The sequence below is a fragment of the Pseudopipra pipra genome, chromosome Z, assembly GCF_036250125.1.
Source record: "Pseudopipra pipra isolate bDixPip1 chromosome Z, bDixPip1.hap1, whole genome shotgun sequence".
In the NCBI taxonomy this organism is placed as follows: Eukaryota; Metazoa; Chordata; class Aves; order Passeriformes; family Pipridae; genus Pseudopipra; species Pseudopipra pipra.
The window spans coordinates 34,076,099-34,100,849 of NC_087581.1; the positions used below are offsets into that span (position 1 = coordinate 34,076,099).

Genomic DNA, 24,751 nt, shown 5'->3' on the forward strand with positions numbered 1-24,751 from the left:
ATATTCTTCATGTTTCAAACAGGTTGGGGGAAAAATAAGGAAAAAAAAGAATGATGTTCTACTGGACAAGATCTGTGTACGCAGAATATCATATCCCTCACGTAACTTTTGTTTTATCCAACTACCACTTATTACTCAGTAAAATAAACACAGAAGACATACATTGTATTCCCAGTTTCTCATCAAGATAACTTTGTGACATTGGTTAACTTCCATCTGTTTCACCTGTAGAAACTATGTCTTTGTTTTTTTTACTCTGTACATTCTATTGGGGAAAGGATTGCTTTGCTTTATGACTTTATGGTACACTTCATAGAAGAAACCCCAAATTTTAACTGGTTACACACATACATACTACAGTAGAGTGAATACATCTGTAATTTACTTACAATGGTGGCCACTTTTCCACTTTTTCTAAGCTGTTGAACTGCAAAAGAATGTAGAACATTTTCCATTGGAGTCCCATTAACAATAACCACTCGGTCATTTTCTCTGGAAACAGGGGGAGGGATAAAAAAGAAAAGAAAAAGAGGATTTAAGAGGAGTTGTTGTGAAAACACCACAAAAATTGTTGGGTTTTTGTTTTGTTTTGTTTTCAGAGGGAACCTATGGATTTTATTCAGTTTAACAGGGAGTTCTGCTTAAAACCTGTGTTTGTTACACAAAAATTACAATATCTGAATAGTAGAAGCAGCTTTTGGTATGTTTAAAAATTAGACTTCGAGCAACACTGTGTATCTTTGTACATATACTATGTTGAGCTTAAGTACCTCACCATATTGTTTTTAAAAAACATTTGTGATGACTTAAAACTTTTTTTATTTCAGTTTTTTTCAGAGCTCCTACTTTTTCCACACCTCGTGCTAGACTTCTTTCACACCAACATTTTACAAGAGTTTCAAAGTGCTGCAGCCATACCATTATTTTGTCTAATATTGACAAGTATGACTATAGTACAGTTTCTGGAAGACCGGTGTTCAGGTCCCATCTACTCTTTAGAAAGATGACTGGGGGAAAAGAAACCAACAACACTATAATAAACAGGAAGTCCTCCCTATCCTAAAACACAGGCCAACTGAGATTGCTAACTTGACTATTCAGACCTCCTGCATGTCAAACAGGCCAGTAAGACTTAACTCAGTCACCCCCATGAAATAGTCCCATAACACTGATTAAATAAAACTCATAAATTTCATAAAGGCAGTTCAGTACAAAAAAATGCAAGATATTAAAAAAATCCCAATTTACCACTCCTCATATTAGTTTATTCTGGTGACTACTCAGTTACTAACCTTATAGTCAGAGTATTAGCTCAACCAATTACTGATTACTCTGCAGCTTTCTGATAGATAAAAGAAATCTTTGATACCAACTATTTTCTCTTCATTATAATCAAATCACATCACAATCTTCTTTTTCAATAAGAAGATTATAAATCTAAGCCTCTATTTGTAAGGCACTCTAACTCCTAAATGATTTTTGTGCCCCTTTTCACATCCCTCTAATTCCTTTTACTGAGTGAGTATGCCAGACAGCATGCTATATTCCAGCTCTAGTTTCATCCGGGCTTTATGTGAGAATTAAAATAGCTCTCTTCACAATCCATACATGCAAAGACAGTATTGAACTTAATGTTGTAACATTATATCAAGAAGTCCATCTATTCACACCCATTTTACCCTAAAAAAGATCTCAGGATTGTAATTCCCAAACACTCTGAAGGTTAAATTTCTTGATTTATTGGAGGAACGGCTTTGCATTCAGTTTCCTTTGGAATGTGCCTTGTCTGAATGTGCCCACATTGTTTGTTATTGCTTGCCATCATCAATTTACCTATGATCTTACATAATTTGTGGACATGATTTTATTCCCAAATCACAGGCGATTATGGAACAGGATGTATGACAGTGGTGTTGTGCAGGGATCACTGCTGTAAAATGTAGGTTTTATACATTTATGTTAAGAATGGTTTATTGCTTCACAGTAATCCTTTTATTCAGTACTCAGTAACAATTCCCACATCAGACATTTCATTTCCTAACCAAAAATTAATGTTCGGTGAAATGGACAAAATCTACATTTTTTAATTACTGCACAACTTTGGCATTATTCCAAGTTGTCTAGTCCTCATCAGGTATTTCAGGTCAAAGGATAACAAACTGATCAGGTGGGTAAAAAACTCTCAGCCTACAGATTTAAAATCACTTGTCCATGATAAATGCTGCCTCACCAAGGATGAAGTTATCAGGAGGACTACAGAAACACTTTATTTCCACCTATTTTTCTTTCAAATAAAAAATAAATATTTAGCAAACCTTCTTTGGGCTGGCTTAAGGCATTCTTGGAAACTAATGATAGATCACTAAATCTGAGGAAGAACAAGAAGGATGTTTTAAGATACTAAGTATTTCTACCATTTCTTCAAAAGAAATGCAATTGTAAAAGAAACATACTTAACTGTTAAAAACTTTTCAACACCACTAAAATTTAATTTCTTACCAAATAGCGAACAGTGGATTAAATTACCAAGATTTCAATGAAGCCAGTCTGAAGGTTTTATGTATTCTGCAGCCATGCCCCTCAAAATATCAGATAGAGAAAGAGAAAGTGCTTACTGAAGTAATCCATCTGCTGGACCACCTGGGAGAACATCTGAAATGACTATTGATGTTTCACCATTTTCAAAATGAGGGTTATCTCTGCCGCCAGAAACTGCAATTCCAAATCCTCGTTTTGAATCCTTCACAACAAAATGAAATACAACAAAACTCAAATCCAGTGACAGGAATTTTGACAAGGAGAAAGACGAGTAACATCAATGTTCCTGTGATGGCACTGTAACTAGATATTATTCAAAATATAATAGTTGCATGCAGAGAGTTGCAGAAATACACAGCACCTCTAGATTTAAAAAAGAATGGGTTTACAAATCCATTTAACAACACAGTAAGTTCCTCAATCTACAACCTTATGATGGTTGACAATTAAGCAAAGGACTCATTTAACTTTGCCTGCATTTTGCTTCATCATCCTAATGGTTATTCATACCAAATTTATCTTTAGGTAAATCTATTTTGTTACTGATGCCTGGGAAAGTGGAATAGCTTTTTCAGGATCTCATCTTCATTACGATTGCTAACTAGTTTGTAAGAACTACTTACTCATCGATCTAACTAAACAAGATCATGGCCGATTACAAAAATCAAGTAGTGAACTTGTACCTTCTTTCTAATTATCCTCTATCACAATCACTATTTTAACTATGTAAATTATGTCAAACCTGTCACCATAGAAATAACAGATTCATAAAAGTCCTAAGATGGCATTCATAAAATCAAAGAAATACTTCACAGGACATGAAGGAAGCATGTCAACAGCTAGACCTGAGAACTGTTAGCATAACTGAACTGCAGACAAGAAGGTATGCACAAAACCACTCAGGTTTAATTTTATCAGCTATTTAACATATACATCATATTACTAAAAATGACCAATTATGTTACATTTAAACAAATTCGCCACTACACTGAATGTAGTGGCAAAATAGTACACCAGATAAAGTGCTTTTTCCCAACTCACACTCAGCACGGGTTATTCATCATATGTCAGCTCAAGTTCCACTAATGCTGTCATTAAGTAGTTTACTCTTTGAGGAGGAAAAAAGCAATGTGTTTTTCTTTTTAAACAGCATTTCACTTGCTGCACCTTAGTTTTACAGGAAGCAGTTTGATGCTTCATACCAAAACATTACTGATTCAAAATAATGGTAAAATTCAATGTAGTGGCTGATGCAGCAAGTCCAGTAGGCCTTTGTCATGTCAGTACCGTAGGTCTGCCTTTGTGATAAAGAAGTAATGCTCATTTACACGATATCCGAGATCTGAAAAGCTGAAGGTTACAGGAACTAAGATCTTCTTCAGTGTTTCTCCTGTCTACCTCTGTAATCTGAAAAGCAACCCCTTCTCAACAATACAGCACATGAAACAGGCTGTGTAGAAAAGATCGCTATTTTACATTGGGCTGTCAAGTTCAGTTCATTACAGAACATATAAAGGCTTCTAACTGAACCCAGATCAGCAGAACAGCTGCAAAGACCATTCCCACCAAAGCCAAAGTGCACACCCTGTACCATGGTGTGGCAACCTAGTTACTATGGGCTAGAGATTGTGTGACACTGATAGTTCAGGTATTTTAGAAATTTTAATGACAGAGGTTTTCCACTAGATTCTACGCTGGTAGATATAAGAGTATATTACAAAAATAAAATCAGTTCAGTGATTATTACAAAGCTTGGACACTAACCACAAACTCCTTGGCAAAACCATCTGCTTTATTTCTAAGGCTATTCAATAATGAATTTAGCTATGTGCCTGATCACGTGGTATAATACACTGTCATTAGAAAGACCTAACAGCAGCAAATGCAGCACTTAAATTGTTAATTGAATTTACTCTTTAAACACTAAAGAGTCAAACTATTGTATGAATAACTATCAACTAAGCTTTCAAATAAAAAACTTATCTGAGTTGGACAATGAATTAATCCTACTCTATACTCAGATATGCTAATAACATCTACTGCAAAACATATTTAGATTAAACCAGTGCTCGAATATTTGAAAAATAAAAATGTAACAGGCACTCACTCACCTTTTGTAAGGTCACAGTGTACTGTTCCCATATCAGCTCTTCCATGCCTGGGGCCTGGTGCACACAGAAACCGATTAGTTTTATGCTGTGTGTTTTACTATCTAAATTAAAATGTAAAATACCCCACTAAAACATATGTTTAAAAAAATATGCATATTCTAATACTTTAGTAGAATTAGTATGAAATCTATGTATTTCAATTATTGATGATTTTTCTTTAAAAAGGCAAAAAACATTAAATGTCCAGGGTGGTAGAATCCCTTCACGTTTCACTGATTTAACAGCTCATTCTGATTTTCTAGAAAAGCCTTATTCACCAAAAGCATTTAATTCAGACCAACTACTGTTCTATAGCCCTGATTCAAATAACACAGAATACTTATGGAAGACCTCTCCATCCAACTGTGCAGTAAGTTTAGCACTTGAAAACCAAGGTTTTCATAACGAAATAGACTTCAGATCTTTTGCTTTTTGTTCATATGGATTTAACAAAATGTTTTGTCCATTATGAATTACATAACTAAGTATTTAGGTTCCCATCAAGAAATTAAATTTTACAGGAAAACACAGTGTATAACTATATAGTACATGTATAGTATGTACAATAGGATACTATATAGTTCTGTGACGCTTCTCAGTGTTTTTTCCACATTTCCAGTTAAAAATGATCATGAACCAATCAGTTTATCTTACATGATACAACCTTAAACCTTTCCAACACAGCTTAAAATATAATACAGAATAATCAGCCAGCTCTGATGCACCATATAGTACACAGCCTTCAGTGCCTGTCCTGTAAAACCAGGAGAAAAATGAGCCACAACATTTGACACAGTGCAAACACTTCAAAACACAAAGCATCCATTGCAGAAGAAAACTCCAGGTACTGCATAAGTACTGCATCCACATACTCAAGCCATAGGTTTTATTTGTTTTTACTGCTAAAAGTGGTCTTCCCTCTTGTGAAGCTCAGAAAATGTAAGTTCAGACAAAAGCTTAGTTTAGACTTAATGGTCTTTTTAAGGGCCTAGTAGGGGTTACTGGCAAATGAACTCCAAAACAATAGACAAAGAAGTGACAAAAGAAGGGTATGCCTGTACTTTAAGGCATCCCCTGTATTTCCAGAGTAAGTCTTCTGGCAGTACACAACAATTTACCAAGCTATGGATGTTATTTCTCGTATGAAAAAAAAATCCTCGATGTGTTGTTCCAATCGATTCTGAGCACCCCAAAGAGCAACTAGATTGACATTTTCCATTGCATATTCACTGTATTGAAAAACAAAATTAAAAAAAAAAAGTCCTGCTCAAAGATCCTGAGGGAATATGCAAGACATTCAGCATTTTTACCAGGAATTTTACAACACTGAGCAGTGTTAAATTTCCACTGTTCTGCCAGAAAATGAACAATGCTTTCTAGTTTTCAGAACCTCTGGGGTCTAATTTAGAAAAAAAAGAAATTAAAAATAGATGTAGGAGAGGATGGCTTATATCAAAAATAATACATACAAGTAATTATTTCTAAATTTTGACTTGTCTAGGTCAGACAAGAATGTGTTCATAACTATTAGTAATAAAACATGTGTCTTAGGGTCAGCGTTGAACATGCTGAATCACACAGTGAAATTGTTTTATCTGATATTCCCATTTAACCAGCTGATATGTCTAAACCTTCAAATATCTGAAACTGAACTGTCTCACTACATATATTCCCTTACACAGAGAATCCTTTCTGTAAGTAAAAAATTCCTCCTTAAGTAAGCACTTCTTCTGAACTGCTGTGATGCTGCCGTAAATAGAAGCAACCACACTTGCTTGTCTGGCATGTAGGAAAATGTGTAAACAGTTTACCTAGTACTGACCCTTGGCTATACTGTTGCTGTCCTGCTTTTCTATACAGTATTTTCAAGCTCTGCAAAAAAACAGTCTGTGCTAAAGAAGGACCTCCAAGACATTTAAATTTCAGCTGACTTCACTGAACAAAGTTTTAGAAACGAAAGTCAGTATCAAACAATGGGTAAAATTTGAAGGACAAGCAGGTTGGTTCAAATTTTGAAGAAGGAGGAGAGATGGAAAACCTTTCTCATTAAAAAAAGGCCTCAGCAACTTGCATGTGTAACAAGAACATCACTAAAGTTCAGTTTGCACTGTATACAGCTCTTACCAACTCTACCTCCCAGCCAAGAATACTGAGGCCAGCTCTGAGTAGGCACAAGAGCAAGGCAGGCAGAATGCAGCTGATGAGAGGTTACTACTCATGGGGACAAAGAAAGGCCTGAGAACTGACTGTTATTCAGTAAAGGAGGAAAGCACAGTAAAGATATCAGGGATGGATTTAAGGGTATGAAACAGGAAATTTACAGGAATTTCCTTCCAGAAAAGCTCAGCCTCCCATGAACAGTGGCACAAGTAAAACCTTGTGCACAACTGGAGAGATGTATTGTGCAGTAAATCAAAGCACCATAAACTAACAAGGATAACTTTACTTTGCTCTGACAAATAAGTCTCATGGTATCCTGTCAAAAAAATAAGTAGTAAGAATGAAAGAAAAACTACTGCCTACAGACAGTATAGTTAAGGTCTTACAAGATGTTGAGCCTATAATATCATCTCATTTGTGCCTAGAAAAAGTTCCTCTTAGTATCAGTGACTGTTTCAGGTACATTCTGTGTAAATTTTGGGGGTTTATTTTTAGCTGGAAACTGTTACTGAAAATTAAACAAAAGATAATTAAATAATTCACTTTTAAATTTGTTAAGTATTTGTTAAAGTAATCCATTTTTAGAAACTGCTCCTCGGAAAACTGTCTCCCATTTGCTGTATGCTAGATTAGGGAAGGAAGGCACACTATGTACTTGCAAAGCTGATTTTGTACATAATAACCAAAACAACACTAGTTCTGCCATACTGATAAATCTATGCAGGCTTTGCAACACAGTTCAGAGAACTGAATGGTCACCTTGGAAGCCTGTAAGGCAAAACCACATCTGTACTCCTCAAATCTCTAAACAATAATCTCTTAACATTATTAAATGTACTGCTGCTTGCCATTGTCATGATGCTAACCCATACTGGCAGATAATTGGAGAAGACTGAGAGGGAGGGAGAGACTACAAATGTTATAAATCATCAGTGGGGGACTGAGCAAAACCAGTATCTAAGTCTCCACCCCAATTGCAAAATTCCTGTACTCCACATTTTATAATGTAACTCTTCTCTGAATGCATCAAGTGATGAGTTATGAAAAGCCTCCATCACCTTGCCAATTTCTTCATACTTCATCTGTAAGGAAACACAAAGGGATCCTGAGCAGCTTGTGCATCCCTTACAGGATCGCAGTTTCACTGCAAGATAGCACACCAAAACACTGGAGAGAGAAAGGCAGGCAAAATGGTTAAGAACCCCACCTCCAGCTACTAATAGTAACTGTTTTACAAGTCTACCCAGGTTTGACACAGACAACAGACTACCTGCAGTAGATTCAAATTACTGTAATTAGCTAGTCTTAATTCATTAGTGACTAAAGTCAGTCCATTTCTAATTAGAACACTGTAGTCGGGATTTGCTTAAATCTGCCTAATGCTCATATACTAAAATGACAGGTGCTTTCTACATACCCAAAATAGACTGCTTAACAGAATCTTTGGCAGGAAGCTAGTCAAAGTGCTAAAATCGCCTGTGTGCTACAAACAGGCAGCTGTTGCAGTTCTCACTGACATTCATCAGATTTATGCAATTACTTTCTACTGAGAGATCACTGAAGACAATTTCATTCATGCTGAAAGAAGAAGAAAACCAGAAAACCTGTCACAAAAGTTGTCTGGCTATAAAAGTGAGTTGGAGTGGGGAGGGATATTCGAGGAGAGGAGGGGAATAAAAGACCTAGAGCAAGATGCAACAAAAAGCAACTCACGTGCCCTTTCAAAATCCCCAACTTTTTGACTGCATGTGACCACATTCGCTGCAGAGCTTGAGCTGTCTTCATTGTTGCAGGATATAATCTGTGAGGGAATGCCGTACATCCCCGTCTTTTCATCTGTTTTCACCACTCAACACGGTTATGTAATTCTAATACAATAGTGGCCTACATACTCGAACAAATCCTGCTGTCAGTTTCACACAGAAACACATCAAAACCACATCAGGGAAATCTACTGTGAGTTTAACTAACTCTCACTTTTAAGAGATCCCAGGAAAATGCAGTGCAGTAATGTTTTGTTTGTTTGTTTGTTTTTAAATTAAGTGTCAGAAATAGATCACTATGCAGCAACTTATTCTTCTTCTAAGCATATGGGTTCACCCACCATGAATCTAATTTAAACTTAAAAGCAAAAACGGCTTAAGAAGCACAGTGCAGATTATTTGAAAATTCATATGTTGACTATAATATTTTACAGTTTTTGCAGAACTGTGGACTTGGCTCCATCAAGCCAAAAGAGAAATAGAGACAAAATTATAATAAATGCAAATAACAGACACTCTGTTTTCCCTCAAACATTTAGTAAGATACATGTAGGAATGATAAGCTAATCATACAGCCAAACAGCTAGGTTACTTTATTGGAAAATAGGTCAAGCTATCACTCCCATTTATGCTGCATGAATGCTGTGAAATTTAAGCCTCAAGTGAACTTTTCCCCTAGACTTTATGTAAGTTTCATAGGCAGTGAACAGATAGGAACACACACCAAGTTCCGGTACACAATGCTAACCAAAACCCCTGTCCATAGATTGCATTTTTCACTAGTAGAACAATTTTAACTGCTGAAGAGTATGAATTCAGAGAGCAGTGAAAAATATGAAGGGTTGTGGTGTTTGGGGTTTTTTTGGCGGGGAAGGTGGGGGCAGCACATGTGTTGATGTCTGAATTCAGTATCCTGTATTTTGACTGTGACCCCATCTCTGCACTAGCCAGCAGAACTAGGATGAACAGAGGTTTGTACCTTCAGCATTGAGCTGCCAAGAGTGAACAACAGGGAATCCAGGGGAAGGACACTGACACTAGCCTCTGACTGCGGCTTCCCAATTCCACAGCACGTGTAGATGAGAGTAGTTTGACACTGTCTGACTGCGGCTTCCCAATTCCACAGCACATGTAGATGAGAGTAGTTTGACACTGTTTAATTAGAGTTTGGTAAAAATAGTTTAGAGTCTCCATCAACATTTCTAAAGAACAAACTCATTCCTCTTAATAGACTCACATTCATAGCTGCCAAAACTGTTTTATATTTATTTATTTTTACAAAAAGGGCAGGAAGAAGAAACAAATGTAAGGACGTCTTTGAGACTTCTCTAGCCCTATCTCCTTAGCTTTCCTGCTCTCCTTCTCCTTGCCCTAACAAAGCTTTAACAGCACTCCAAACACAGAAATATCACCAAAAAAAGACTGTGACGACACAGAGAACAAAAATGGTGGAACACTGTCCGTGAGCTATAGTGGTTATAACAGCATGTGCTCTTTTTTCTTTGTTTTGGACTATCAAAATTTTTCTCTAAAGGAAGATAATGAGAAAGACAAATGGATTGAATCCACCAAAACTCAAAAGGAAGTTTTTCTGAAAGAAATTTTAAAAAGTAATCAAGAAGTCTAGGAATGTTCCTGCAAACTTTCTTGCATAGCCAGAACAGGAGCTGTGAAGAGACTAAAGACTTAGCAGAAAGATGACAGCTTTTGCATGTGGGTATTTTATTCTTTTAAAGTGAGATGGAATCAATTTTTTAAGTAACAAACAAGCTTTGTCCCAGACACTGTCTTTTCACCTTACCTCTGTGCCTCTTTACAAAGGTTAAAGAAAACTATAGCCTATCTTCACCCTTAGCAAAAGACCCAATTACAACCCTATCACATATCACATCTATTTGGCATTTATTATCCACAGACATCTAAAACTGAAACTCTTTTTGAAAGCAAGCTCAACTCCAATGACAAATACTCTGTTTCTTGGTGGGAATCAATCCTGACAATAAAATGTTTGTGAATCATGTGGGTAAAGATAAATTGAAAACTAAGCATGATGATCTGTTCTATAAACTGGGACTGTGAAAAGAAAAACAGAGCCCCCAGAAAACTCAACAGAGTAACCTCAGAACGTTGCAACAAAACCTTACAGCAGAAGGCTGCATCTCTCCACTCACCTAGGAGAAAAAGTTTTACACCTAGCACTATCTATTTTGATCTCTTCCTCTCCAGACAGTGAAGAAAAAGGGTGTATCCTCACACATAATCTACACAAGGCTGTCCAAGTAAGCAGAAAGAAAACCTAAAATGGTCTTCTTGGCTCCATTATGGAAGTGACACACAAAAGAAGTCCTTCTGTCCCTGCAGCTCCACCCCTGCTCCCCATCCCCCTTCATCTGCTACCATGGACTTAGGCACAAAAACTTTGAAAGCTGAGTCTAGGTTCTCCCTAAAGACAGACTCCTACACTGAAGATGATCAAGAACTTCAAGCTTAACTGAAAGCCACCCACCTGTAAAAGATGGAGGGCAGGGGCTTTCCTAGCCACTGATAGGAGCAGCCAGGTGGAGGCAAAGCTGCATCAAGAAGACATCATCAGCATGCCTGATCTAAAATACCAGGTACGCTATCAGAAGATTCAGAAACTGTCCTCGCATGTCACCTGCCTGCATAAAGGCAATTATGACGAACAAAAAAGGATGGCCCTATATCTACAGGCATTCAAAGATCCTGATCCACTTCAATTTCTGGATGACTCAGAAGAAATGCCCTCTATAGACAGCAGAGACCCAGTGAGATGAGACGCAATCTGTACATCAGCGTGTGGCATGAAGGTCCACACTTCCTCTTTTTCAGATGTGGGCCATAGCCTGTACCAATACAGCAACTCCCAGAAGATCAACAGATCCTCCCACAGAAACAGGTTCCCAGAATGATGAATTGATCAGACTAAAGAAAGAGAAGTGATAAAAAATGGTTTGCAAAAGATACCCACTAGAAGTAACATACAATTGCAAGGGAGAAGCTCCATTTTTTTCCTCCCAGGGTTCAAAGAGAAACATAAGGGACAGTTTCATGTTAGGAGATCATCATTTCTACTTTCGCATTGCAGTAAAATCAAAATGGTTGTTAACATCAAGATGGTTTATACTATTAGGATGCAGGAAGTTGGAAAAAAAAGTCAAATACTGCACAAGTAAGTATACCTCTGCACTGGAATGGCAGCCTTTTAAGGAGAAGAAAAATTCACATAGAAATGAGCCGTGCAATCATTTCTTGCCCTTCCCTCTAATCAAGAATTACCAGCTACATTATAAAACCTTTGTTTTCACACAAATTACTCAATAAGAGCAAATATTAGCTAAAAACCTTTGTCCTACTAGCAAGGTAACAAGCATATTCATCAGCAAACTGGTCTAGTGGAAGGTGTCCCTGCCTATGGCAGGGAGATCGTAATTAGATCATCTTTAAGGTCCCTTGCAACCTAAACCATTCTGAGATTCTGTGTATTATCAGACCTTGTGTGAGAAACATTTTTTCCAAAATGCATGTAGAAACAATAATCTGAAGGGCTGCCTAAAAAAACCTAAAGAAACTATAAATTGAGCATAACATTTCTAAAACTTTGATAATTTGAATGTCATTACACAGAAAAACAAGCCATTTTTCATGTAAAAGAAGTGATGATATTAAAAACTTCTCTTAACCATATTTCACTTAAAAGTTACATCATTCACTTGCTATAATTTGTAAATTCTATCTAAAACAGTATTGGCGAATGTTGCATAAAGTGCAACAAGCCTATTCGGGCACTCACAGACTAATCTTTACTTCTTAATTTTCATGAAAACTTTTAAAACTATCAAATGAGAAGTGTTCACTAAACAATAATGTTGTTTTTTTGTTTTACTTCTTTTTATTTTACTTCTTTCAGGAAGAGTGTGAATCCATCATGACAACAAGGCTCACAGTCATTACTTGACACTGTCCTCAGCAATATTTCACTACAAATTTTGCTTCAGTTAGCAAAACTATACTGTCTTAAAAAACACCCAGTGCCAAAGCTGTCAGCTGCAGAGCCAGAGCATAATTTAGGCTTCTTGATGTCAAGTCGCCTATCCACTGAAATGTGTTGTGCAAGGAAGCAAATACAGATTGTCTCCATTTCTGGCAAACACAAGCCTTGCACCAAAACAGCCCCTGTAACAGGAAAACAGGAGTCAACCTTCTCCCACTGTGGGAGTTTTAGCCAGCTAACAAATGAGGAAAAATTCTGGAGTGGCAGAGCCTGCATTCATTTCTACCTCTTGTAGCACTATGACACAACAAACGCCTTCCAGACTGCAATCTGAACTAGAATCCGCTCCTATCCAGAGCAGAGGAGATGAACGGCAACAGCACCGCTGAGAATATTAACTGACAAACACATCTAGGTCTCATTTGCATTGTAGCCTGATACATTGTAGCCCTGAACATTCACAGCATAACACCTCAGATCATTCAGTGCACAAAAGCTGTTTAATAAGCCAAAGGATATGTAAAACGGTTGCACACACAGAGATCTAAACTGATCTACACTGATCAGCTTTTGACAAGTTGTGTGCTTTTTAATGGAAAATATATCACATACTCCAGCTCACAGCAAATGCCAAACAATGCTTAAGCGTAAGGAAGGATATGACAATATGTACATAACAGCAGTCCCTGCACTAGCATTCTTCAAATGATTCACAGTGATGAAACAGCATCCCCGCCTGAGAGAATTTTTGCAGAAATTTGCCCAGGCACAGGAAAAAAATCTGCATCAAAATAGAGGCATGGGTTTTGAGTTCTGCAATATTTATTTTTTCTGCAATTCAAAAATAGAAAGGTACTAACCTGGACACTGAAAAGAAGCCAGTAAAGAATGAGGCATAAGGCATCCTTTTGCTGGATTACAGCATAAAGTACATAATCTCTGGATAGTTTTATTTGTTTTGTTTCAACTCTATATTAAAGAAAACTGGGGAAGCTGTACATATGAATATCTGAGTAATGCATACACTAGACTCTTTGGGGAAGAAAAAAAAAGCAACTGTTTTTCAAGGATTTTTTTTCTGTTAAGCCAGTAAAATACCGTCTAGGAAAACTCTGTATTTCCTATATATTTAAAGCCAAATATTTACCAATTATATCAAAGATTTTCAGAAGACAGGACAATCATTTTCAAAAGAAGAAAAGGGATAATCAGGATTTTCTTAAAACATTTTGAGCTCAAGTCACAATTCACCTTAAAATAGCCTATAAAAATGCAAGGTGGGTGGTATTTTTAACTTGTTTGCTTGCTTGCTTTCTACGGGCTTACTTCTTCTCAAACTCATTAAGGTTTCCTTGCCTCCAGAACCTTTGAAGGTTCTCAGAAGATCAACACCTCTTTTCATCTGTGGCTATGCAGGTTTTTCTTCCCAAACACACTACCTTGTAGGCTGGGTACAGCTTCAGCTGTATCAACTAAACAAATTCTTTCTGACCATAACAACTTCCACACTCTTCCTCACTTTTATGCAGCCCCTTGACTCATTCTGCAAATTCTGCGATTTAGCTCTTAAAACAACTTTCTAAAGCAACAAAAACATTCTCATTTTTTCCTCACTGAATTACTCTCTTGCCATTTCTGTGAGCTGAACTGACAGGCCAAGGAAGATAGCAAAATGAAGACTAAAACTCTGCATATAGGATCAACTCACGCAGCAGATGAAGCTTCACTTTTAAGAATACACAAGGATAGGAAAACCAGATTTTATGTTTTTAAATGATAGCATCATTCAAGTTGGAAATGGTCTCCAATATCATTGAGTCCAGTTGTTAACCTAATAGTGTCAGGTTCACCACTAAATTATATTCCTGAGTCCCACATTTACATGGCTTTTAGATACTTCCAGGGATGGTGAATCAATCACAACCCTTGGCAACCTGTTCTAACGCTTGGTAACCCTTTCTATGAAGAAATTTTTCCTAATATCCAATCTAAATCTCCCCTTGCACAACTTGAGGCCGTTTTCTCATGTCCTGTCACATTCTACATGGGAGAAGAGACTGAACCCCACCTGGCTAAAACCTCCTTTCAGGTAGTTGTAGATGGCACCAAGGTCTCCCCTGAGCCTCCTTTATTCCAGGCTAAACAACTCCAGCTCCCTCAGCCATTCCTCAGAGGACTTGTGCTCCTGACACTTCACCAGCTTTGTTGCCCTTCTGTGAACATGATCCAGAGCCTCCATGTTTTCCTTGTTGTGAGGGGCCCAAAACAGAATCTGCAGTGAGGCCTCACCAGTGCCAAGGACATGGCGATGATCACTGCCCTAGTCCTGCTGGCCACACTATTTCTGATACAAGCCAGGATGCCATTGGCCTTCTTGGCCACCTGGGCACTGCTGGCTCATATTCAGCTGCTGTTAACCAGTACTCCCAGGTCCTTTCCCACCAGGCAGCTTTATAGCCACTCTGCCCCAAGCCTGTAGCACTGCAGGGAGTTGTTGTGACCCAAAGGCAGAACCCGACACTTTGTCTTATTGAACCTCATACCATTGGCCTCAGCCCATGGGTCCAGCCTGTCCAGATGCCTCTGCAGAGCCTTCATGCCCGCCAGCAGATCAACACTCCTGCCCAACTTACTGTCGTCCAGATCACCAAGTAACATATTAAAAAGGACTGGGCCCAGTACTGAGCCATGGGCAACACAACTTGTAACCAGCAACCAGCCAGCTTTAACCCAATTCACCACCACTCTTTGGGACTGGCCACCCAGCCAGGAGCAGGGAAATAAAGGAACAAACTAAAAAACTTTGAATGGAAAAGACAGTAAAATGAAAGTTCCTGAGTGGCTTTAAGTGTACTTAAGACTATGAGAAAATACACTAGTTGATTGTTCTGCTCTGCTCTGCAATGGTGCAGCCTCATCTCAGGTCCTGTGTGCAGTTTTTGGCATCACAGTATAAGAAAAATATCAATGTATTAGAGACCATCTAAAGAAGGGCAATGAGGATGGTGAAGAGTCTGGAGGGGAAGCTGTACAAGGAGCAGCTGAAGTCACTTGGTCTGTTCAGCCTGGAGAGAAGGAGGACCGAGGGGAGACCTCATCGCACTCTACAGCTTTCTCATGAGGGATGGAGGAGGGGCAGGCACTGATCTCTTCTCTGTGGTGACCAGTGAGAGAACCCAAGGGAACAACCTGAAGTTGTGCCAGGAGAGGTTTAGGTTGGATATCAGAAAAAGGTTCTTCACCCAGAGTGTGGTTGGGCACTGGAACAGCCCTCCCAGGGAAATGGTCACAGCACCAAGCCTGACAGAGTTCAAGAAGCATTTGGATGATATTATCGGCACACGGTGTGGCTCTTTGGGATAGTTCTGTGCAGGGCCAGGAGCTGGACTTTGATGATCCTTGTGGGTCCATCCAACTTAGGATATTCTATTTTCTATGATAAAAGGATATTTTTTATATACATATATACACACTGAATATATCTGTCCCAGTGGCACTGATGAAGAGAAAGCAAGCCTGCTTCTCCTTCACTGCCCCATGCTGCATATTATAAAGGCGTACAAGCACTAGGAAGTGCGTTGCCATCTCCTGCTGAATTTGCAGGGCACCTCAAAGTACAGAGCAGGCACCACCAAACCAGTATTCCAGAAGGATCCCACAGCGCTGGTGTCTCCCGGCCCCTCCCGCCCCCGCCGCCGGGCGCACCGTAGTGCCCGGCGCGCCGCCAGGGGGCGCTGCGCCGCCGCGCACAGGCCGGTCCCGCAGGGGAGAGGGAGTCAGGGAATTCTGCCCGGCTGCAGGAACACTGCCGCTGGCCACTCCTCCTGGAGAACTGGGCTCCATGATACACATGTTCATTTATTTATTCCTCAAAAGGGTTGGCGTTTGAGTGATTTTATAAATATAGTTTGTAGAAGTTAAAAAAAAAAAAATCCCAGAATTCTCATTATGACAAAATCCTATTCCAAAACTTTCTTTTCATACTAAGGATGACGGAAACTCTGATGTTAAAACAAGGTGTTAGGTTCTTTTTGTTTTGTTCCTTTCATCTCAAGCACATATCCTATCATCAAACAGACTGTGGTTGTATTCTTAGTGATTCCAGTTTCATTAAGTGCCTTTTCACCACATTAGATGATGTGGTGAATTAACTGCACTGTTTATACAAAGGAAATAAACATATTTCCCAAGCAGTTTTATGTTCTAGAGAAAATCTGGTACTCCAAAACAAATCATGCACATTACTTAACAGAGACACCAAGACATCATGAAAATAGGTACCTGAAAATTAGCAATGCTACAATTTAGAACTTAACAGTAAAAAGCAGAATTATATTTACATTTTCAGAGTGAAACTTTCTTCCAAACTACTTTTAACCGGAACTTAAGCAGTTTACACTTTCAGAAAGAACTATGAGGTCCTTTAAGGTCCTGATTTTGCTGACACAGAAGATTAATGTCTCATTACACCAGTAAAGTCAAGCAACACACACACAGAGGTACTTCCTAAAATTCATTCACTGGTATTCCACAGTACATGTGATCTCATGAGAGATCAAGAGCAACAGTTAATAATTTCGATTGAGTATGCAAAAATTACTAAGGGTTTTGTGGTGCCTTTTTAAAACAATGATGCTTATTGAACAACTATCTTTTTAAAAACTGCCCATTCCCTCTCCACTTATTGTGGAAGCGGGTTAATACAAAAGCAGCCACCTGAACTGCTGTGATGCTGTCAGGAGGAGGTCTTCATTTACCATGATCAGGACTGGGGATGGAAGTGGGGGGTAGGGGGTGATGGTTAGAAGTGCAAAAAGTAGTATTTACCCATCAGGGTGTGATAAATTCAGAACACCTACTCAGCATCAATTTATAACCTTCATGTGTTATACCAAGTAAAAGTACACAAGTAAAACTTCTAAACTTTTCTGCAACAATGTGGAAGATACGAGCAGAGTAGTTTACACTTGTTACAGCTGAATTCTACTGGGCTTATATGTATACATATGCATCATCGCAAACCAGTACAATATCTCATCACAAATGAAACAAAAGCCTGTTCAAGATGAGGACAGAAAAAAAAGAAACTGATTGTATTCAAAACACAGCTGCAAGATTCTGAGGTCTTACCTATCAATAACCTGAAACTCATAAAAATTCAGCTTAGATCTATTTCAGGATTAAGTTCACTTCACTATCTTTTGCCCAACAGCAGTACTGTGATTGCCCTGGTAAAATTGTTCCAGTGCTCCCCCAATAGGAAGGAATCAATTATTCAAAATTTGTGAGTGAACAGCTTTAACTGAAATGCAAAAGCACCATTTCAGAAAAAACCAAACAAACTACCAACAACACAGATCCCATTTCCCTGACCCCCCATTTAAATGATTTTATTTTTTAGAAAATAGTTTCTCTTGAGAACACTCTAGCAACTAACAGTTGCTAGAAATCATCAAAGATTTCTTACTTTTCACAAATTGCTTCACAGAGGATAGCCAGCTGCTGTTTTTCCTAGACGTGTTCTGGGACATACAGTACCAGTCCAGTGGAGAAATGTCAATTTACTCTCCAATAGGTGTTGAAGGGGTTCTAAAAAAAAGAACAAATCTCACCTCCTGGGGCACAGCATGTGCCCAGTCTTGCAAAAGCTCAGCACGGCTTCAGGAGATAAAAACCTGGAAGCCAAGCGATTTCAGGTTGAAGATCAAAATTAATCCAGGTAAAAGGATGAAAGACCAGTTATACTTGCCTATGTCGCATATGTAGAGACACACTGAAAATGAAGAGTTTATTTGCTGTTTTGTTTTCTGAAGTTTTCTAGACTTTCACCTTGTCACACAGACTATGGCAGCAGTAATGGGGTTTTTTGTACACACTACTAGAAGGTAACACTACTGAAGAGACACTGGACTTTCAGTTCACCTAGTCAACACTAGTTTTAAAGGCTATCTCTGACTTAGCCACCCTCATGTACTTTAACTGTAAACTTAACACATTTCTTTACAGTGACACTGTTTCTGCACCTCCTGCTCCTTGAGATCCCCACACAAATTAAGTGTGAGAATCAAAGTGCTACAGCAGGTTGTGCAACAACTAAGTTCAAGAGGACCGTTTTTCCTTGGCATAATCAAAAAAAACTTTGTTCTTGTGTACTTGCAGTATCAGGATTTGATGATGAGGTAAATTAAACTCAGTAAGTGTGCATAATAAGTTTCATTAGGCTAGAATAAAAAATTCATGAAATGAGGCACTTCAGGAATGGTGGGTGCACTTATTTTATTTCACACTTAACTTAATATTTTTATTAGTTTTCCCTGCAGCCAAAGCATAGCTTTTACTCTTGTGGCATCTTAAAAAAATAAAAATCGAAAGAAAAAAACCCCAAAGCACCATATGCATTGTATGGTCCAAAGCTCAAACTATAATTTCATTTAACTTCAGTGGTACACCTTGTACTGCTACTGGTTTTGAATGCTTCGTCTTTCTGCACCCATAATTCAAATAGCAAACCAAGTAGTACAAGTGACTGACTCCAGCATCAAGAGACTGCTGGTGAGAAAATACACTTCTGCTATTCTATTTGTTATTCAACACCTGTAGCTTTGGAATCCAACAAAAACAAGCTGGGTACCTGTCTACTGCTTCCTGCAACTGTTTTTTGAAAGGCCAATTCATAAGTGGGATAAAATCCAATCAGGTCAGCATTTATATTTAATCATCCAGTCATAATGTGAGACTATTCACACAATGGTCCAATTGTCAGTTTCCAAGGTTCATCCCAAGCCAGACTGTCTTTCCCTATTAAGGTTTCTAGTAGCCTTTGTTCTAACTCTACTAATAGAAGAATGATATCCCATATTCTTGGAAGCATTTTACTTTGAGTCAAGCATTTCTGTGGTAGTAAGATTACATACTGTCACATTAGCTTTCTTTTCTTGGCTGAAGGAAATAAACCTGAATAGAGTTCCGTGTAATGCTTAAAATTTAATGGTACATTTGACCACATCTAAGACTAAAACCCCACAAATAAAATGCACACAATACAATGCATTTCATACAACTACCAATGCTCTATCACATACCTCACAGAACACAAAAGTCAAACAAAAGGTCACACTGATACACAAGTTAAAGAAAAGCTTCAAATGCATTTAAATGTCCATAACAGTAATAACGTAATTCAACTTTCTATTAAAAAATATTGAAAATTGACAATTCAAAAGATACCAAAACTCTGTAAAATTAATGTTTTAAGCTATACGTTCAGCATCATTCTGATATGTGCCACAACAAACAGCTAAATTTATTAGCCACCTCTTCACTGTTTTCTAGTCACACTAGTCATACTTCTCTGCATTACTTTCCTTCTCCCACCACAATCCTGCCTTCAAGGTCTTAAGCAAATCACCTCTCCCTCTCAAGATGTCTCAACAGCCTACTCAGTCATGCCAGAGAGCATTGCTGATGTTCAATCCTAAAGTTTAATGTGTCTTGCACCCTGTATTTAAAATGAAAACAGAATCTGTTGCAAAAGAGAGTTTAGTAATTTTTCTGTCATCCATACAGTGTCATGCACAGATGCAAATGCAAATCTGGGGACTGCATTTGAAGGGTTTAGGTCTGTAAGTCTTACACTGATACTCCTCACAGTATATTTATAAGAAGAGGAAACAAACAAATTATCATCCAGCCCCTCCCAACATCTCAGATACCACAAGACAGTGGATTAAGCACTACTTCAGTAAAACACATTCAGAATCACTTTGCTCAGAACAGTTTCCTCCTCAAGGCTTCAAAGGCCTTTCTGGTTTTTTTCAAACAAAAAAAAAGCATATAGGCTCCCCACAGCTCTGCATTTTTCTGGGACAGTGTCATCAGCAATCTGTAATCCAACATATTACACTAAAATTCACCATGTACCTGATGCTGATAAAACACTTTGAGGTAAGAAAACATTAGAAGGGCAGATGAGAATGGTAAAATTCAAGTATTTTCCATTCCTTCTCCTCAATCCTTTTGCAAGGCTGGATGTGAACTCAAAGTATACCATGCAGTTATGCACATGGTATGCATGACTTTGCTAACATCTGAACACATTGTTATGAGAAACTTTTCAAACACCCCCCCAATTTATGTAGAAATTATTCCTACCAGTAGTGTTAATGACAGCAGTCATCCAATGAGCAATAAATCAACACAAGGGGCAGAGGGGTGAAGTCAGCTCCCGTTTTCTTTCGTGTTAAGATAGTAACTTTCATGTGGCTGGTTCATTCCTAAAGCACTAATCTGAGTTTATCTGCAGCCATTCTTTCTTCACTTGAAAGGATGCCAGCAGAACAATTTCAAACTAGAGCCCTTGATGCAATATTTCTACCAAGTCAACACTTCACATTCATGTAACACCAACATAAGGAACTTCAGGCTTCACTCCAACCATTAAATGAAACTAAACTGACACATGCCTATAAAATAGTGCCATTTCCACTGAACTGCAAGCTGAATACACAAAGAATAAGCCAACCAGAACAAGCTCAGCAATAGAACAAGTTTTAGTCATCCTTTTGCAACTTGCAGAAACCACGAGGCTTTGAAAAGAACTAAGAAAGAAAAACAAGAGAATCCTTTTGCATATGCTAAAATGAAACTAAACAGCTTAGAATCATTAAGATTTAGAAATGTTTCCATTAAATTACCATCCCGAGCAAAGCTCGCTTTGGTAGCAACTAAAAGTTCATTCTCAATTCACATCTGGAACAGACAGTTTTCTTCTTGTGGTCTGAGCCACGTGAAAGAGCATTATACGCTTCAAGAACCTTCTGACACACAAAGCAGAAACAACCATAATGAAGTTTTTTGCTTGTTTCCCATCTGAAAGAAAATGAAGTAATGTACCTGCCTATAGACAGACAAGCTTTAAAAAAGGTAAGAAAAATTTAATCCTTTTTTCAAATAATTTGTGATCCAAGAGTTTCAGTCCATCCTTATTGCTGCAGAAGACATCAGGAACTTATCTGCTGGCTTCTATAAAGTAAAGCGGGAAAAGAAAGCTTGAAAAAGGAACTCAAAATTAGGTCAAATTATAAAAACAGGCAGAGAGGTTAACAGACAAAATTTAATGAATTCTATAGTTTAATACCATAGCAACATTAAAATTAAAAAGGCATCATAATAACCTGCCAAACAAAAAGGCATACAGAAAATGGCAAAACATACTGAAGACATCTACACAAGTATTTCACATATACTGAAGGGACAGCCAAGACGCATATATCAACAGTACTCTGGTGCAGGGCTTCCCTGCACACCAAATGTGTCATGAGGCACACGACTGAAGATCTCTCTGCCTTCTTCCCCCATTTTAACTTATCCTTAAATCTTTTGGGTGCACTTGGCATTGCACACAAATAGCTAGGGAAGAACAACTGCCAAAGGGGAGCTCAGTTTATAGCAAATGTTGGAAGTGTCAGTAGCCATCTGTCTGCAATCAACACTATGTCTTTAAAAGTCTGACACCAGGGTTTTTTGCAACCTGACCTGCTGTACACAATCATACTTAGGTAAAGCACATACAAGTATTTGTCAGCTGTCAGTAACTGAAAGGGAGCTCCGGCCAAAGTACTGAGTCAGAAACAACATCCCCACTTTGATGCTAAACTGCAAGACTTCAAGGAATCTTTAAGTGCTAGAAAATAAAAATTTACAGCCAAAATGCAATCATTACTTAGCCCATAGACAAAACTATACAAGTACAGATCTACACAGAAACAGGAGTTCTGATGGCATCATCTGAGGAGCATGCACACACATGCTACCAATTAGCTATGCTACTGTCACTTCAATTGCCTTAATAATGTATCAACTCCATGAATAGAATAACCAAAACCACTGACCAATTTTTATTTCTGGAATAAAAATTACTTAGGAAAATAAATCAAAAATGTAAGTTGTTTTTCATGCTGTCTGCAGCTCTTCAAAAAGCTTCTGAAACACTGGCTGGAGAGAAGAATCCTCAGCCACGGCTACATAGAAGAAACCCACATTATCCAGTAGATTTTTGCAAGTGCTGGAACATAGGAAGAATAGCAATTAGTGTCAAGTACTGAGCCTGGCAGCAAGCTGCTCAGTTCCAAGGCCAACAGTTTGCCTCTCACAGCTTTGTTTGTGGAGCCTAGAATGACAGTCTAGCTGGACATCTTGCATTCTCTCCAAAAACTTCATAGTAAGAATCATAAGGGGTGAACATTCATAAGATAAATGCTTTCTCATCACAGAATAGGCATGCACGTGCAAGAGAAAGATACGCAGTCTAAGCACATACTTATTAAAGTAATAACTACATTAGTAATGGATAGGTGTATCATTTCTTGTAGTTGTATCAGGATGCCATAGATCAGAGCTAGGGGTTTTTTTTCAAGATTTTTTTTATATTGTGTGGGTTTTTTTAACAAGAACAATCAAAAATTCAGTTATGAAACACTCATGCAGTTAATCAGATCTAGAGACTACAGCACCTGAATATGTAAAAAGATATTGCTTTCTGATTATATAATGGGGCACAACACAAGACAAACACCTGGAAAGCTGCTGCTGATCATCTGCCTGCTTAGTTAACTGCTAGTCTTGAAGGAGCATTTTCTTCTTTACTGTTTATGAGGTTGCGGGATAGAGATGCCTGAAGGGTTCATGAAGGCATCTTTCCCGCTATTTAGTAAGTTAGATGATGCTTTATTCTTACACAGCATCGAGAATAATTGCATGTACATATTGGTTTACACTGTACACTTCAGTTAAGATGCATTCAGGAACATAATTCTGCCTTAAGGCTGGTATTTGCAATACGCATCTGTCCTATCAGCACAGATCACACGAAATTCTTGGTAAGTTCTTTAATTAGTGCATAGATGACAGTACCAAACAAACCGAGACACAGTGATCCCATCCATAAAATGATCCAAGAGCTGGAGAGCTGAGGGGTAGTCAGTAAGACCCACTCACCCTTCAATAGCCCCATCTGGCCTTTACGTAAGTCTGATGGAGGATTGAGACTGACTGTGGACTATCGTGGCATGAACGAAGTTACCCCGCTGCTGAGTGCTGCTGTGCCAGCCATGTTGGAGCTCCAGTACAAACTGGAGTCCAAGGCAGTGAAGTGGTACGCCACCATCAATATTGCAAATGCGTTCTTCTCCATCCCCTTAGCAGCAGAGTGCAGGCTGCAGTTCACATTTACATGGAGAGGTGTGCAGGACACCTGGAACTGACCGCCCCAGAGGTGGAAACACAGTCCCACCATTTGCCATGGACAGATTTGGGCTACACTGGAGAAGGATAAGGCTCCAAAACATATACAATACATTGATGACACTATTGTATGAAGAGACACAGCAGAGGAAGTTTTTGAAAAAGGAAAGGAAATTATCCACCTTTCTGGCACAATGCTTTTGTATTCCCAGAGCCTGGAGGCTCATTAAAACTTCTGCTTTCTTATCTTATCTCCTACCTAATTGGGCCTGGAGTTTCTTCTCCTCAGTCTTTTAGGCAACAGTACATTTCAAATATGGTTTTAAAAAACAAAGTTATTTTAAGTTCATTTGCAATTTTAACACAGTCATTAATTATACTGTACTATTTGTCTCATAAATCATGTACCGTTCAGGTCATTCAAAAAAGATTCCTGCAGTATCAATGAGGTCAGCTTCCTAAGAAAATACTGCAACTTACCACTTTCCATTATAAAATAGACTCCAAAAATGTTTCCAATGTCAGTTGAATCCTCATTTGTCTCATAGTCCTAATAATTACAAGCTGTGAAAAATAGAATTCCTAGTACAATTATAAACTTCATATTGTTTGCACAGCTTCATTAGGAAAAATAAAGAGGAAACTAGAAATCATAGCCATAGTACCTCTCCAGATTATTTTTCTGTCTCTTTTTACAAATTAATGAATAGTTGTCTTTATAAAAGAAATGGAATTTTGGCCTTAATAGTAACTCTGTTATAAGGAATATAACCACTGCAGTAGCTACACCAACAATGTCTCCCTACTTAAGTTCAGTCCACGTAAGAAACATGAGCTTTCTCACAGTCTCACACAATAGGCAGAAGGAAAGATCAGCCAAAGCTCTC

At 38.2% G+C, this 24,751-nt stretch overlaps 1 protein-coding gene across 4 annotated transcripts in view; it reads right to left on the reverse strand.

Annotated features, from left to right (window-relative positions):
- Nucleotides 1-24,751, reverse strand: part of TJP2 (tight junction protein 2) — a 64,991-nt gene that overhangs the window by 18,954 nt on the left and 21,286 nt on the right. For 2 of the 4 annotated variants that reach the window (XM_064641010.1, XM_064641009.1), the window contains 3 exons: nucleotides 4,650-4,703; nucleotides 2,616-2,740; nucleotides 390-492 (listed from right to left, as the gene is read on the reverse strand). In XM_064641010.1, coding sequence (XP_064497080.1) covers nucleotides 390-492; nucleotides 2,616-2,740; nucleotides 4,650-4,694 — 273 coding nt within the window. In that variant the 5' untranslated portion in view covers nucleotides 4,695-4,703. Of the gene's footprint in view, nucleotides 1-389; nucleotides 493-2,615; nucleotides 2,741-4,649; nucleotides 4,704-7,906; nucleotides 8,016-8,561; nucleotides 8,649-24,751 lie in introns of those variants that run through there. The other 2 variants (XM_064641008.1, XM_064641007.1) reach the window with 2 other exon arrangements.